This window comes from Mytilus californianus, unplaced genomic scaffold, assembly GCF_021869535.1.
Source record: "Mytilus californianus isolate M0D057914Y unplaced genomic scaffold, xbMytCali1.0.p SCAF_15, whole genome shotgun sequence".
NCBI lineage: Eukaryota > Metazoa > Mollusca > Bivalvia > Mytilida > Mytilidae > Mytilus > Mytilus californianus.
The window spans coordinates 22,489,565-22,505,822 of NW_026262637.1; the positions used below are offsets into that span (position 1 = coordinate 22,489,565).

The following is a 16,258-nucleotide window of genomic DNA, read 5'->3' on the forward strand; positions in this document are numbered from 1 at the left end:
TTGTAACATACTGGTTACTTACTCAATGATTAAGAGCTTTGCTGACTGTTATAACAGAACATGTTCACCAGTGTATAGCTGACTGTTATAACAGACCATGTTCACCAGTGTATAGCTGACTGTTATAACAGAACATGTTCACCAGTGTATAGCTGACTGTTATAACAGAACATGTTCACCAGTGTATAGCTGACTGTTATAACAGACCATGTTCACCAGTGTATAGCTGACTGTTATAACAGAACATGTTCACCAGTGTATAGCTGACTGTTATAACAGAACATGTTCACCAGTGTATAGCTGACTGTTATAACAGAACATGTTCACCAGTGTATAGCTGACTGTTATAACAGAACATGTTCACCAGTGTATAGCTGACTGTTATTACAGAACATGTTCACCAGTGTATAGCTGACTGTTATTACAGAACATGTTCACCAGTGTTATTACAGAACATGTTCACCAGTGTATAGCTGACTGTTATAACAGAACATTTTCACCAGTGTATAGCTGACTGTTATAACAGAACATTTTCACCAGTGTGTAGCTGTTCCCCTGATAAACATAGGGCTGAGTACTTACAATCTTGTCACACCCAACCATATTTTTACATGGCCTTTCCATTGTTGGGAACCTTGTCAGTTAGTGTCATTGTTTATCTCTTATTTAGATGTGTTGTGTTGATGATGTTCCGTTTCCTACTGATTTGAAACTTGTATAGATCTAGATGTCTTTTGAGTTTTTGTGCCAGTAGGTTGCTGCCTCATTGAGTCATGCCCAGTACATCTCTTTTAAATTTGTAATACTCTCAAGATTTTGTAAAAGATAATCAGCAAAGATTGATAAAGATTCATTCATACTGATGTCTGTTATCTGAATTATTTATATTTGTATTTATTTTTTCCTTTTTTTATTTTAGTTGCTAGTTTTAATTAGTATGAATATGATTTATGTGAAATAAACAAAGGTATCCATCATAGCAAAAGTTTTGATTTGTGATCTAGCTTTACTGTACCTTTGAGCTTTGATAATTAAACACAGAATATTTCAGTACAAACCCATGCTGCAAACAACTATAACAAAGAAAGATTGATAGTTTTCAATTTATTTATGGTGTGAATTATTTAATTGCCAATTGCTTCCAAGTCTATCAAACAGTTTCATAACAGTTGTGCCTTTTTGCTTGGAAAGTTTTCCATCAAGATAAAAGTAGTTCAACTAATTTTGACCAGTTTATGCTGATAACAGTTCTGAAGAACGAATTGTCAGTAAGACATAGAAATAGACCAATAATTTAATGACTAACTGTTATTAGTAACAATTAACATTTGCAACATGGATCCAGGATTTAAGATTAGTGGAGGTGAGACTCAAACAATGTCTAAAATTTTATTTGCTTTTTATTATGCAAAAAAATTTTTTTATCTTATTTTATGGGGCATGTGCCAGGTGTACACTGAGTCTGAACACAACCCTGATACCGGGATAAATTTTGAAACAGCAAAAAATGTCTTTGCGGTATATCATTAGCCCATGTTATGTTGGTAACTAGAGTAATATATTTGACTTGGCCTGTTTTAATCAGAATGATGTAATTTCATCAGTCACTAAGATTGAGGTGTTATTATCACTTGTATTTAGTGTGATGTTTTAATGAAAATTTCATTTGAATTGTAATGAAACAGGAAATGATTTTGTAACAATGGAAATTTGTTTTTGAATACAGATATGCAAATTTTGAAAACTCATTACTTGTAATGTGCAAATTATACATTTTTTACATATAGAGCTAAGGCTGTGCATCAAAATTAATCAAATTAATCATGTTTTAAGTTATAAGTCAATATGGTACAAGGTTCAATATCTTTATTATTAGATATTGTCAGTTATTTTACCTTGAAACCTTAAATCAGAAAAAAAGTGTAATAAAATATAATTGTATTCGTTATTGACCAATAGATCACTATATAGAACATAAGGTTAGAACAAAATTCATAATACAGCTTTTTTAAAAGCTTGGGATTTTCTCTAAACTACTTGAAAATGCAAATTGACTAGAATTTCTATACATGTACCGTATGTGATTTGTTATACTATATTATCTAAGATACTTGACCTAATTGAATATCATGATTTTAAATACTGTATGTTTTCCTTAAATCCATCAAATATATATGAGAAAATCATTGGTTTCCTTTTTTTTTATTCATGGTAGAAATTAAACCATTGGTTTTGATGTTGAAAAATACCATGAATAAAAAAGTGTTTGAACAAAATTTTATAAGTCAGGGCATTGGTAAATTGAATGTTTCATTACCAAATGACAGACAGGTTATCCCCAAATCACCCAATTTAATTTTAAAACAAGTCTAAGTAGTTTTTATCTTTTCTATTTTCAGAGCTCTTCAGCAAGTTTTGAATCAGCATTACTTGGAGAAGCTCATGGGTTGATTACAGACATGTTGGCCGACACAACCTTACCATCACATGTTGTCGGCAGGCTAAGAACAATCAGTAATTTACTGAAACCTCCAGAAAATCATTCATCGTTCCATAAACCACGTGTCAGTCCATTGGTGTCTCTGACAGAATCATCTCATTATGGGTCTGATACAGAAGAGAGTCCTTATACTGGAGAGAGGCCCTCTACACTACCAAAGGTAGGTATAATAATGGTATCACATAAAGTAATCTCATTATGGGTCTGATACAGAAGAAAGTCCTTATACTGGAGAGAGGCCCTCTACACTACCAAAGGTAGGTTTAATAATGGTATCACATAAAGTAATCTCATTATGGGTCTGATACAGAAGAGAGTCCTTATACTGGAGAGAGGTCCTCTACACTACCAAAGGTAGGTTTAATAATGGTATCACATAAAGTAATCTCATTATGGGTCTGATACAGAAGAGAGTCCTTATACTGGAGAGAGGTCCTCTCTACACTACCAAAGGTAGGTTTAATAATGGTATCACATAAAGTAATCTCATTATGGGTCTGATACGGAAGAGAGTCCTTATACTGGAGAGAGGTCCTTTACACTACCAAAGGTAGGTTTAATAATGGGTAATATACTCTTAAAGCACATTATGAGGCCGATACAGAAGAAAGTCCCTATGCTGGAAAGAGGCCCTCTACACTATCAAAGGTAGGTATAATAATGGTATATTATATAAAGTAATTACATACATAACTTAATTGGACTCAAACTGAGCTGACTGAAGTTAGGGTAAATTAAGGCAGTTATTGAATGGCTGAATTTAGGTTAAATTACCAGTAGACAGTAATCCATGGCTGAGTTGAAGCTTAAACTAGGCAGCAATACAAATGACTGAAGGCTTTGGATAGACAGCAAGAGAATAGGAAGACAGGAGAGAGCATACATCATACTTAAGATGTTTCATTTGTCTGACATTTTTGTCGAGCCTGTGACTTTTGTTGCAAAAGTGAGACATAGCGATACTACATTCCGTCGGCGGTGGCGATGCAAATATTCTCTCTGTGGTTAAAGTTTTTGTCTCGCCTTGACGGAGTCAAAAAGAGAGACATAGGTATGCTATTTCTGGCTACGGCAACGGCGGCGTCAACAATGTATTAGTTTGTGATTAGGTCTAGTTCATGGTGAACCACTAGTGGTAGGTCAATGATATTTGTTATGCAGTTGTATTAGCATTGGCACATCTCATTACCATGGAGATTATTTGGCCCCGCCCCCTCAGTCAAGGTCTATTGACTTTGAAACTTTTCATAGTTTACATGTATTAGTTTGTGATTAGGTCAACTTATGGGGAACCACTAGTGGTAGGTCAATGATATTTGGTATGCAGTTGTATAAGCATTGGCATATCTCATTTCCATGGAGATTATTTGGCTCCGCCCCCTTAGTCATGGTCTATAGACTTTGAAAATTTTGCTAAGTTTACATGTATTAGTTTGTGATTAGGTCAGTTCAAGGGGAACCATTAGTGGTAGGCCAATGTTAATTGGTGTTCTGTTGTATAAGCATTAGCACATCTCATTTCCATGGAGAATATTTGGCCCCGCCCCCTCAGTCTTGGTCTATTTACTTTGAAACTTTTGCTTAGTTTACATGTATAAGTTTGTGATTAGATCAGTTTAAGATGAACTGCTAATGTTAAGTCAATGATATTTGGTATGCAAATTTATTGGCATTTGCAAGTATCGTTTCCATGGAGATTATATAGTCCCACCCCTGATCATGGTTCATTGACTTTGAAACTTTTGCATAGTTTACAAGTTAATGTTTGTGTTTAGGTTTGTTTAAAGGGAACGACTTATAATAAGTCAATGGTATTTGGTATGCAGTTGTATTAGCATTGGCACATCTCATTCCATGGAGATTGTTTAGCCATGTACCTTCAGTCATGGTTCATCCACTTTGAATATTTGCATAGCTTGATATAAGAAGATGTGGTATGAGTGCCAATGAGACAACTCTCCATCCAAGTCAAAATTTATTAAAGTAAACCATTATAGGTCACAGTACTGTCTTCAACACGGAGCCTTGGCTCACACCGAACAGTAAGCTATGAATGGCCCCAAAAATTACTAGTGTAAAACCATTCAAACAGGAAAACCAACGGTCTAATCTATATAAAAAACGAGAAACGAGAAACACTTGATGAACCACATCCTGACTTAGGACAGGTGCAAACAAATACAGCGAGTTTAAACGTTTTAATGGTACCAAACCTCCACCCTTTTTCTGAAACAATAGTGTAACATCACAACATAGAAAGACACACTATAAAATATCAACTGAAATAGCTTAACTCAATAAAAGGACATATTAACACCATTGAACATACACTGAACAAATAAATTTGACCTATGATACTATGTAAATACAAAATAAATAAACTAAGGAAAGAATAATAAAAGTAACATGTTATATCGGTATGAAATGTTAAACAAATAAAGAAAAACAATATGCTCGAACAAAAATATCAGCCATTTGCAATAACTTTAAACACAGGTAAATGAAAATAATTTTGTTGTTAGGTATACGTGTACAGTTCCAATAGAGAAAGGAAATATTTTTACAAAATAAATAATTTTGATGTTCATAGTACGAAGTGAAAATTTATAGTAATACCAAACACTTATCAAAGCTGGTATACAGACCAGACATAACCCTGAATAACATTAAATAACAAAAATGCAATACAATTAGTATCAACAGGTCAAATAAACAAGAAAGTACGATTTGAGAGTACTCGCAGTTACTGACAGCTAGTTAAAAGCCAAAACAATTAATAATAAAAAATCATGCATCAGAGACTAAAATCAACTAAAACACATCCCAGGGATTTAGTATTTTAACGTCATGGACAGTCAAAGAAGACATGACTAGTGCAATGCCAAAAATAAATGTATCGACAAACAGTAGGATAGTTAGGAGTTTAACCTCTTTATAGATCAAAACGAACGTGGATGTGTCTTTAAACATCCCGTTTGAAAAGAATACAAATTTAGTTATGTTTTAATTTGCTGATGACAAAATCGATATCAGTGCCAATGTAAACTATATTCAAAGATCTAATTACAACATTGGTAAGATAACCTTTACTAATAAGTTGGTTTAAAGGTTCGATGAGTTTATACGGATCACATAGTGATTTCCGCGCTTTAAGTACAATATTACCGTAAAATTTAGGATGTGAAATACCGTTTTTAATCAGTTTTCTACAAGTACAGCCAAATTTACTAATCAAATCTTTGTATCTATGAAAGAACTTAGCAAAAGTTTTACGTAATTTATGGTAACAAAATCCCTGACTTAATAATTTACCAGTGATGCATTACATGTTAAAGTATTGCTATTTTAATTTCAGCATTTGCGTTATCAAAATTACAAAAAGGCAAGACATATCTCTGTGATAACAGTTTATTGAAATTTTAATAACTTTCTTAAACTATCCTGGATTTCTACCAAACTTGGACAGAAGCTTGTTTATGACCATGAGATAGTATCCAGAAGTAAATTTTGTAAAAAAAAAATCCTGTTTATCCGTATTTTACTTATAAATGGACTTAGTTTTTCTGCCAGTTAACATTACATTCACTCTGTGTTTAAAGTTTTTAAAATTTAAATAACTTTCTTAAACTATCCTGTATTTCTACTAAACTTGGTCAGAAGCTTGTTTATGATCAAAAGCTAGTATCTAGAAGGATATTTCGTAAAAATTTATTTCCTGTTTTTCCGTATATTACTTATAAATGGACTTAGTTTTTCTTCCAGTTAACATTACATACAGTCTGCATTTAAAGTTTTTTAAACATTTATTAGATTCATAAACCATCCTGGTTTTTTACCAAACTTGGACAGAAGCTTCTTACAATCAAAAGATAGTATCTAGAGGAAAATTTTTAATAATTTTTTCCCCATTTTTGTTGAGCCTGTGACTTTTGTTTGATTGCATACTGTATTCATTTTTTATAAGCATAACTTTTTTCATACATTTCAAACGTTTTATTTCATTAACTGTAAATCTATTATGTGCATTCCCCTATCACACTGAAAACATAGACAACAGAAAGAGTAGGCGAGACACTGGGTTCCGCGGAACCCTTACGAACTTTTCTTTGCAATCTGTCCTGTTCAAGCCTTTTACTTCTCAGTTGAAGTTCTGAAAAATGAAATATGTTTTTACAGAATTTTCCATATGAATATAAAAAGAAATATTGATGTTTGTGTCAATGAAACAGCAATCCAAAGCCACACCAATTCAAAAGACATGTTTTAGTTATTTTTGTGGTTGGGTTGCTGTTTCATTGGCCTTTACCCGACATCTCCTTTTGTTTATATTTACAGGTCAATGTTTTCTTCAATAGATGTTAAGTGTTGGTTTGTCTGATCAAATGTCAGATAAGGAATAACAAAGCAATGATATGATTGACTTTATAAAACAAAAGACGTTATCGTATAATTCGCTTTACACATAAACGTATGGTTAAATGATACAAAAACACAAAACAACTGTTAATTAATATAACTCAAACTCTTATTCCACCTACATTAATCATTGAAGTTTGGACAAACAAGCAAGGATCAATCCTGACATTCAGGATTAAGGCATTGACCCTACATATTACACTTCCTACATTTTATTGAAATTTATTTACTCTAACAAAAAACCAAAATCTTGGTGACAAATACAATAAAGTGATAATAAGACTTACCTTGATGTATTGATATTAGATTCATTTCTGTTATTATTTGGTCATTGTATCTATTTTAGCTGCTCCTTCATTTTCTTTTCATTTGACAAAAAATCCGTCATTTTGGAAAGCATGAGAAGATATGGAGATGGTATGTTAATGTAAATAGGTGAAAAAAAAATTTAATTGTCAAATGGTATAGTTTATACTTTGATGACTCTGCTATTCTTTTTTCAGATTTATAATAATTTTGCTTTGTTTTCCAGAAAATACGCAAAAGTTTGCCACCAAGCTTAATTAGACGAATGTCAACCAGTACATGGACAACTACTACATCAGCAACAGGAATGCCAACTTTGGAACTGGAGCCCTGTCGTATAAGAAGTTCTAGTTTTCGTCACCATAGAGATGTATCACCAGGAGCTAGCCCTGGAGGCAGTCGTAGTAATAGTCCTTCACCTAGCTCACCCACTGTAGTGTTGACAATTCCAAAATCTCGTTCTTTTTCATTAGCTACCACACCTACTCCTAGTGGATCTATTCATAGTAAAAAATTGGCAAGGAAAAGTATGGCGCCCTCTGTGAGTCAAGACAGCAATGTAAGTTCTAAGCATTCAAGTTTGCTTTGTAAAACTGATGCTGATTCCCAGGACGAGGGGGACGGATCAAATTTTATGAAAGACATGCAGCATACGTCTGTTAGGACACGTGCAAATATAACTTCTGACTATGAGAGCAATGACTCTCCGAGCAGTAGTGACCATAGCGATAATGTTGTGACTAATGAAGATTTTGTAATAGGGTCACCTCCTAATAAGTCTCTATTTAGTACTAGTATCCATGAGGATTCTACTTTAGTACAAAAACAAAGGGTAAGTTAGTGGTAGAAATCTTTTTATAATTTTGTCAGTACAGCTAGAGTGAGTTTTGAATTTTGAATTCCACATGTCTATTGATGGGATTAGTAAGTACAGGAAAACCATCTCTTGAGACCTAACAGTTTCAGTATTGCGTACCTTTCTCGGATAGAGGTGATTTTCCTGTGAGGCCATCTTAGATTTAAGGGTTATTGATGGAACGGCTGTCAGATAGAAAAATAGTTTAAAAAAAAAGAAAAATTTCATCTATATTTTTGCAAACTTTTGAGAAAAAATTTCTGACCTTAGACACCTGGCTGAAAACTGATCATATCTATTTTATGTAATACACGTTACTTTAGACAGAGATGGAATATACAACTCACATTAGCTGTACTGTTCCTGATGCAATAGGAAAATTTCATTCACATCCCTATGGTAACATTTTTCTTTCGTCAAAATTGAGGAATCCATACTTATGTCTAATTTTATAATTTTTTATTATCACCTCCTACTTATATTTTAATCACAATTTTTTTTTGAAATTTGGTGCCCACCTTCAAGATTATTTATTGCTGCACACAGCCATATAATGATAAGACAGTATCTAATGATCCATCCTCCTCAGTGTTGTAGTGTTTTATATAAAGCTTTGCATTTTACCAATAGATGTTCAATGTATGGCTTAGTTTTCTCATGGCAATTTTTAGATATTGTGTGCAATGATTTTTTTCTGATGCATCAGATTTTTTTTATTCATATTTATATCAGAATTTGATACATTCATTATACTCATATTGAGTTCAGAAAATATACCAAATATTCTGCTATTCCATAAGCTAAATATATGTTACTGTAAATTCAGAAATTACTGCATGCATTATTTCAATTTTTGAAGACTGGACAAAAATGAGTGATTAATTATTGCGATGTCAGGAAAATCTACATACATCTATATGTATCAGATATCTACATCTATATGTATCAGATATCTACATCTATATGTATCAGATATCTACATCTATATGTATCAGATATCTACATCTATATGTATCTGATATCTACATCTATATGTATCAGATATCAGAATGAAAAATATTCACCCAGACGCATTATTCACATTGATAAAAACCTCGCAATAATTTCTGAATTTACTGTATATCCATTACATTATAGGTTTGTATGCAAAAAAAATATTCGTTTATATCACTTCACTATGCATGCATGCATATAAATAAAAGGAGGAGTGGTATTTTTCAGTGAGACAATGACCAAACAGAACATTCATAGTGAAGAAACTTTTTGCATTTATAAACCCCCCCTTTAATGGTTATTATTGATGACCTCAATCAATATGAAAATTGCTGCCATTGAGACAAAGTACTAAGTAGAATCTTAATCAGCAATTAGTAGTATTTCCTGTTTATTTAACCCAATAAATTTTAATCTGATAAAAAAAAATTCAGACCATTGACCAGGAAAAGGAAATATACATTTATACTGCATAAAGTAAATTACTGATGTCATTAGAAGGTAAATGACATTATAATCTCCTAATATGGTATTTTTTCAAAAAGAATTAAATGTCTTTAAAAAAAACATGTATCCTTCATTTACTACTTTCTTTTTACATAGCATATTCTTTTGAGTCATTTCAAATGTAACAGTGAATCTTAGCTAAGGCAAAACAAATCAACAGTAAATCAATTTTAGTCCTAAATAGTAATTATACGACCGCAAAAAATTTTGCAGTCGAATATTGGTATCACGTTGTCATCGTCGTCCGAAGACATTTGGTTTCGGGACAATAACTTTAGTATTAATAAATAGAAATCTATGAAATTTGAACATAAGGTTTATAACCACAAAATGAAGTTTGGGATTGATTTTGGGGGTTATGGTCCCAACAGTTAAGGAATTAGGGGCCAAAAAGGGGCCCAAATAAGCATTTTTCTAGTTTCATGACAATAACTTGTGGAAAAGTGTATGGATCTCTCTGAAATTATACCACAAGTTTCCATACCACAAAGGGATGGTTAGGATTGGCTTTGATGGGTTAAGGCTCAAACCGTTTAGGAATTAGAGGCAAAAAAGTGAGAAAAAACAAGGGTGTCCTGGTTAATGGACAATTACTTAATTACAAATTACAATGTAAGGGAGGTAATTCAAACACAACTTTGAATTACCTCCCTTACACTGCTTTTAAATTATGTATAAAGAATTTTTGTATTGTCTTGAGGTAATTAGCTGTCAATTCATTTTTAGAAAATTTAAAAAATGCTGATTAAGGTAAATTAAATTTAGCTATGATTATGTATGTCATTTTCTATTTTAAGACTTTTATGATGTATTTAAATGGGTTATTATGGTTGCAAACTCCATTGGAAATTTGAATTGAAATTATGACCATGACTGAGGGAAAGAATTTTTTTGGGGAAAAAAAGGCAGAGGGGGAGGGGGTAAAAAAAAATTTTGGTGGGGGGGACAATTTTTTTCCTCAAGATTTCAGAAATCAAAAAGAAAATCCTTCAAATTTATTTTTTTTTGAAAAAAAAGTGGGGGAGGAGGTCAATTCGCAACAGAATAGTGTATTGCACAAAAGCAAAAAATTGAATATAAATTCAAATCATATAACCAATTCTAAGTTCTTTGACTATACTTTTCTGTGTCAGAAACCTATTATGTGTCAAACATTGAATTACAATCCAAATTCAGACCTGTATCAAGCCCGATTTATTGTGTCCATTTTTGCCCCAACTGTTCTGGGTTGGACCTCTGCGATCGTATCCAGCTGCACTTGGCGAAGCAATTTATTTTGATCTAACATCATCTGAAAGTCTAAAACTAAAAACGTTAAGTCTTGTTGCTTTCAGTCAATTCAGTATTGTTCAGTACCTTTTCAGACAATACAGTATGATCTTATTTTGTACAGGTAAATTACAGCTACTAAACATTTTGAACAGATCTTAATTGACTGCAGGCAAATTGTTTAAACAGTAAGATAAGAAAATTTTTTATTTTGATTTTGCATTTTTTTTAAACTATACAACACAAGCTCCACAAGGTTGAAAGCGTTTTTGACCGAAATTTACTGCATTGGATAATTCTGAAAATTATCTGAGATAAAATTGAGAATGGAAACTAGGAATGCGTCAAAGAGACAACCCAACCAAAGAGCAAAAAACAATACAAGGCCACCAATGGGTCTTCAACACAGCGAGAAAATCCCGTACCCAGGCCTTAACTGGATCCTAAACTGAAAGACTGAACAGAACTTAAAAATTTATTGTTCAGTGTCTTTTAGGAGCTGTTCAGATCAAAATAACTGTTTCAGTTCAAAATTGGTTTACAATAAATATAGTTGTGTTTCCTGACGCCCTACCTTCACTTAATTTTCATGCCTACCTAAACACATTTTATGGACATTTTAACTACTAATGCAATTAACGTAATCATTAAGGGCAAACTTGAGATTTTGAAAATTATAGGATAATATTTTTGATTGATTGATTGATACACACACCACACTATAACTGAAACCATCAACTTATTCCAAAAGATCTATTGATCTATTGTTAATGAAATTGTCCATCAACCAGGAACATCATTATCAACATAAAATGGATGTCCATATCTACTACAATCTGACATATACATATAGGAAAGGAATAACTTAATTTAAAATGTTTCAACTAGCCATGCACTAGTTTTGATAGGTTAATACAAAAGAAGCTATTTTAAACATTTCTAGATTTTAATTCTGCATATGTTTTTTTGAATTTTTGCCCTTGTCAGTAAGTTCAGTAGCCTTAATAGCGAAAAACATCTGTATAATGACTTCAGATTTTACATGGGAAAACTTTTGTTTAAAACAACTGGATTCCTGATGGCTTGTCATATTGTGTCCTCAATTACAGGAGTTCATTAGAACGAAGCAACAAAGATGATGAGTTATTAACATTTCAGAGTTTTCTTTTGTCTGCCCTCAAGATCTGTAAAGAAAATGTTTGACATTTCATTTGGTTGCTAGGTGATAAGCAGCTACATTTGGAATTCTGTATAAAATGGCTGTAGGGATTGTTAATAAAGCATGATGGAGAAATTATTTTTAGGGAGCAAATAAGTTAATTAAAAGAAAAACGTATAGAATTCCGTTTTTGGTGACTTATTTTGCACACTATTTTTAACATTCAGCTTTAATTAAACTATTAGACCTAATGTTTGACCAGCAATTACATATAAATAGGGGATTCAAAATTAAAACAAAAAAACACAGTTATTAAAAATATAACTAAGATCTGTTGTCTGTTCTCAGTTTCTCAGGACCTGTTTTTGACTTGCGTTATAATTACTGATTTCGGACCAAAGTGCCATTGTGAATTATTGAAATCTCTTGGCGTCTACACCCCTCTGAGTTTAAACTTCTTGAAATATTCTCAACCATTTGGTTAAGTGAGACAAAACTTGATCATAGACATCCTTTGAGGATCTGTACTCCAAAACTTTATTTCTATGCCAACATATAAAATGAGAACATTGGGGTAAAATTTATAAAATTTACAAAATTTTCTGTTTGTAAGTCTTTAAAAATTATCTTAATCTAATTCATTCAAAATTTAAGGGAATTTGTGTATCTAAATCATTCAAACTGAATATTTAATTTGATAGGACCAAGACTAAGAACACTAAACTTGATTGGATGTCTGTTGCTGATATTGTGTTAAACATTAAAAACGATTTCCACCTGCATGAACATTTCTGCTCTCTATTTTAAGTTTACTTTTAAGATGAAATTGAAGTTATAGGATTGTTCTTCATGTTAATGTCCAAAGAATCATTGACCTTTCATAATTTTACAGAAATGGTTACTGATAAATGACTAATATATATATATATATATATATATATATATATATAACAGCTAGTTTATGAAATTTTCAGTTTGTTTGAAAACAATCCAAAAGTACAATGATATTTCGAAAGAAAATTGGTTGCTTGGAAAATTTGATTTCTTTCCAAATTTCTATAATTTCTCACTAAGACTTCCATTTAAAAGGAAAAACTGAATTCTTTGCAATAGAATATGATTAATTGTATTTTGATGGAAAATTTAGAAATAGACTTCACTTTTGAAATCTATAAATGTGCAAATTACCAATGAAAAATAAAATATAACTTGAAGTCGTGAGTTAATCTAACATACTTAACCAGGCATAAGGTAACAGATTTGTAAAGGATGAGCTTGTTACATAAGAGACTTATGTTTGATGACCTCTTCTGCCTTCAAACGTTAGCCACTACTGATACTAAAAATATAACAAAAATTATTCAATGAAATAGCTATATAGCAAGAGTCATTTTATCACAACCACAAACAAATTTTTGCGGTCGTATATTGGTATGACGTTGGCGTCGTTGTCGTCCGAAGACACATTGGTTTTTTAGCACAATAACTTTAGTTTAAGTGAATGGATCTCAATGAAATTTTACCATAAGCTTCAATACCACAAAAGGAAGATTCGGATTGATTTTGGGGGTTATGGAACCAACAGTTAAGGAATTAGGGGCCAAAAAGGAGCCAAAAATAAGCATTTTTGTAACTTCCAGACAATAACTTGTGTGTTAGTGTAGGGATCTCTCTGACATTGGACCACAAGGTTCCATATCACAAAGGGGATGCTGGGATTGATTTTGGGGGTAATTGCCTCAAAATTTTAGGAATTAGGCGGCCAAAAAAGGGGCAATAAACAAGCTTTTTTCTAGTTTCATGACAATAACTTGTATGTAAGTGTATGGATCTTTCTGAAATTGTACTACAAGGTTCCATATCACAAAGGGAAAGCTGGAATTGAGTTTGGGGGTAATTGCCCAAAACGTTTAGGAATAAGGGGCAAAAAATAAGCTTTTTTCTAGTTTCCAGACAATAACTTGTGTTCAAGTGTATGGATCTCTCTGAAATTGTACTACAAGGTACCATACCATAAAGGGAAGGCTGGGATTGATTTTGGGGGTAATTGCCTCAAAATTTTAGGAATAAGGGGCCAAAAAGAGGCAAAAAACAAACATTTTTCTAGTTTAAGGACAATAACTTGTGTGTAAGTGTATGGATCTTTATGAAATTTTACTACAAGGTTCCATATCAAAAAGGAAAAGCATGGTTTGAGTTTGGGGGTAATTGCCCTAAACGTTTAGGAATAAGGGGCCAAAAATAAGCATATTTCTAGTTTCCAGACAATTAATTGTGTTCAAATGTATGGATCTCTCTGAAATTGTACTGTAAGGTACCATACCTCAAAGGGAAGGCTGGGATTGATTTTGGGGGTAATTGCCTCAAAATTTTAGGAATTAGGGGCCAAAAAGGGGCAAAAAACAAGCAATTTTCTAGTATCAGGACAATAACTTGTGTGTAAGTGTATGGAACTTTTATGAAATTGTACTACAAGGTTCCATATCACAAAGGGAAAGCTGGGTTTGAGTTTGGGGGTAATTGCCCTAAACGTTTAGGAATTTGGGGCCAAAAAGGGGCCAAAAACAAGCATTTTTACAGTTTCCAGACAATAACTTGTGTTCAAGTGTATGGATCTCTCTGAAATTGTACTGCAAGGTACCATACTTCAAAGGGAAGGCTGTTATTGAGTTTTGGGGTGATGAATCATAAGGGGGTTAAAAAAATTGGGGGAGGGATTTTTTTTTCCCCCCTTTTTTTTCCTTTTTTTTTTCTTTAAAATTTTCCATTATAAGTTGGTTATTTTTTATTAATATATAAAAGGAAATAATAATGATATGGTTTGAATTCATCATAAATTGAAATATTGGGGTTCTTTGATATGCTGAATCTAACCGTGTATTTAGATTCTTAATTTTTGGTCCCTTTTTCAAATTGGTCTACATCAAGGTCCAAAGGGTCCAAAATTAAACTTAGTTTGATTTTAACAAAAATTGAATTCTTGAGGTTCTATGCTGAATCTAACCGTGTATGTATTTAGATTTTGGATATTCGACCATAATAGGTAAATTAAAATTTTTTAAGTTCTTAGACCACATTCATTCTGTGTCAGAAACCTATGCTGTGTCAAATATTTAATCAAAATCCAAATTCAGAGCTGTATCAAGCTTGAATGTTGTGTCCATACTTGCCCCGACTGTTCAGGGTTCGACCTCTGCGGTCGTATCAAGCTGCGCCCAGCGGAGCATTTTATTACAAAAATAAAAATATTAACAAAAATTATTCAATGAAAAAGCTATATAACAAGAATCATTTTTACAAAAACAGGAAAAATTAAGAAATTTAAAAAAATATAATCTTTTAACATAAAAATGAAAAAATATGTGGTATGAATGTCAAAGAGCGAAGGACAAGGATGTAGGCAGCAATAAGGTACCAGTTGCTGACAGACTTTGAATAATGCATGCAGATCATATTTAATCACTTTGGTTGATGACTTGATGCTTCAGGCTTTTACAACTATCTAAAAAATAAAATTGATGAAAAAACTCAATGAAAAATCATTTAAAAGACAACATAGCTCCAAACTTTGGTTAGATAATTGATGTACTGTCCTTTGTAAGACCTTTGGTTGATGGGTCCATCTGCATGTAGATATGACTGCCACTGTTAATAAAACTAGAAACTTTGACAAAAAGTCCCAATAAACCTCTTGTATGGACTAAGTGCTACAAAACATTTAAGGATTAAATGATGTTTGTTATATGATAAAAATGATATAAAAAAGTGGTAATGATAAAATATATCTGAAATCTTAAAATCATGAATTTCAGGGGTGAAATGAAATTTGAAAAAAGTAAAATGATGTTGTAAATACTACAGCAAACTGTAGAAAACTCTTAGTAAACAAGATAGGGGAAGTAAATACTACAGCAAACTGTAGAAAACTCTTAGTAAACAAGATAGGGGAAGTAAATACTACAGCAAACTGTAGAAAACTCTTAGTAAACAAGATAGGGGAAGTAAATACTACAGCAAACTGTAGAAAACTCTTAGTAAACAAGATAGGTGAAGTAAATACTACAACAAACTGTAGAAAACTCTTAGTAAACAAGATAGGGGAAGTAAATACTACAGCAAACTGTAGAAAACTCTTAGTAAACAAGATAGGGGAAGTAAATACTACAGCAAACTGTAGAAAACTCTTAGTAAACAAGATAGGGGAAGTAAATACTACAGCAAACTGTAGAAAACTCTTAGTAAACAAGATAGG

General features: G+C 32.3%; 1 protein-coding gene across 1 annotated transcript in view; it reads left to right on the plus strand.

Moving 5' to 3' along the window:
• The window catches only part of LOC127725675 (cGMP-inhibited 3',5'-cyclic phosphodiesterase 3A-like), a 77,850-nt gene that overhangs the window by 17,212 nt on the left and 44,380 nt on the right, over positions 1-16,258 (plus strand). Inside the window, exons 2-3 of the mRNA XM_052232826.1 lie at positions 2,400-2,660; positions 7,449-8,054. Of these exons, the coding sequence (XP_052088786.1) occupies positions 2,400-2,660; positions 7,449-8,054 (867 nt within the window). The remainder of the gene's footprint in view (positions 1-2,399; positions 2,661-7,448; positions 8,055-16,258) is intronic.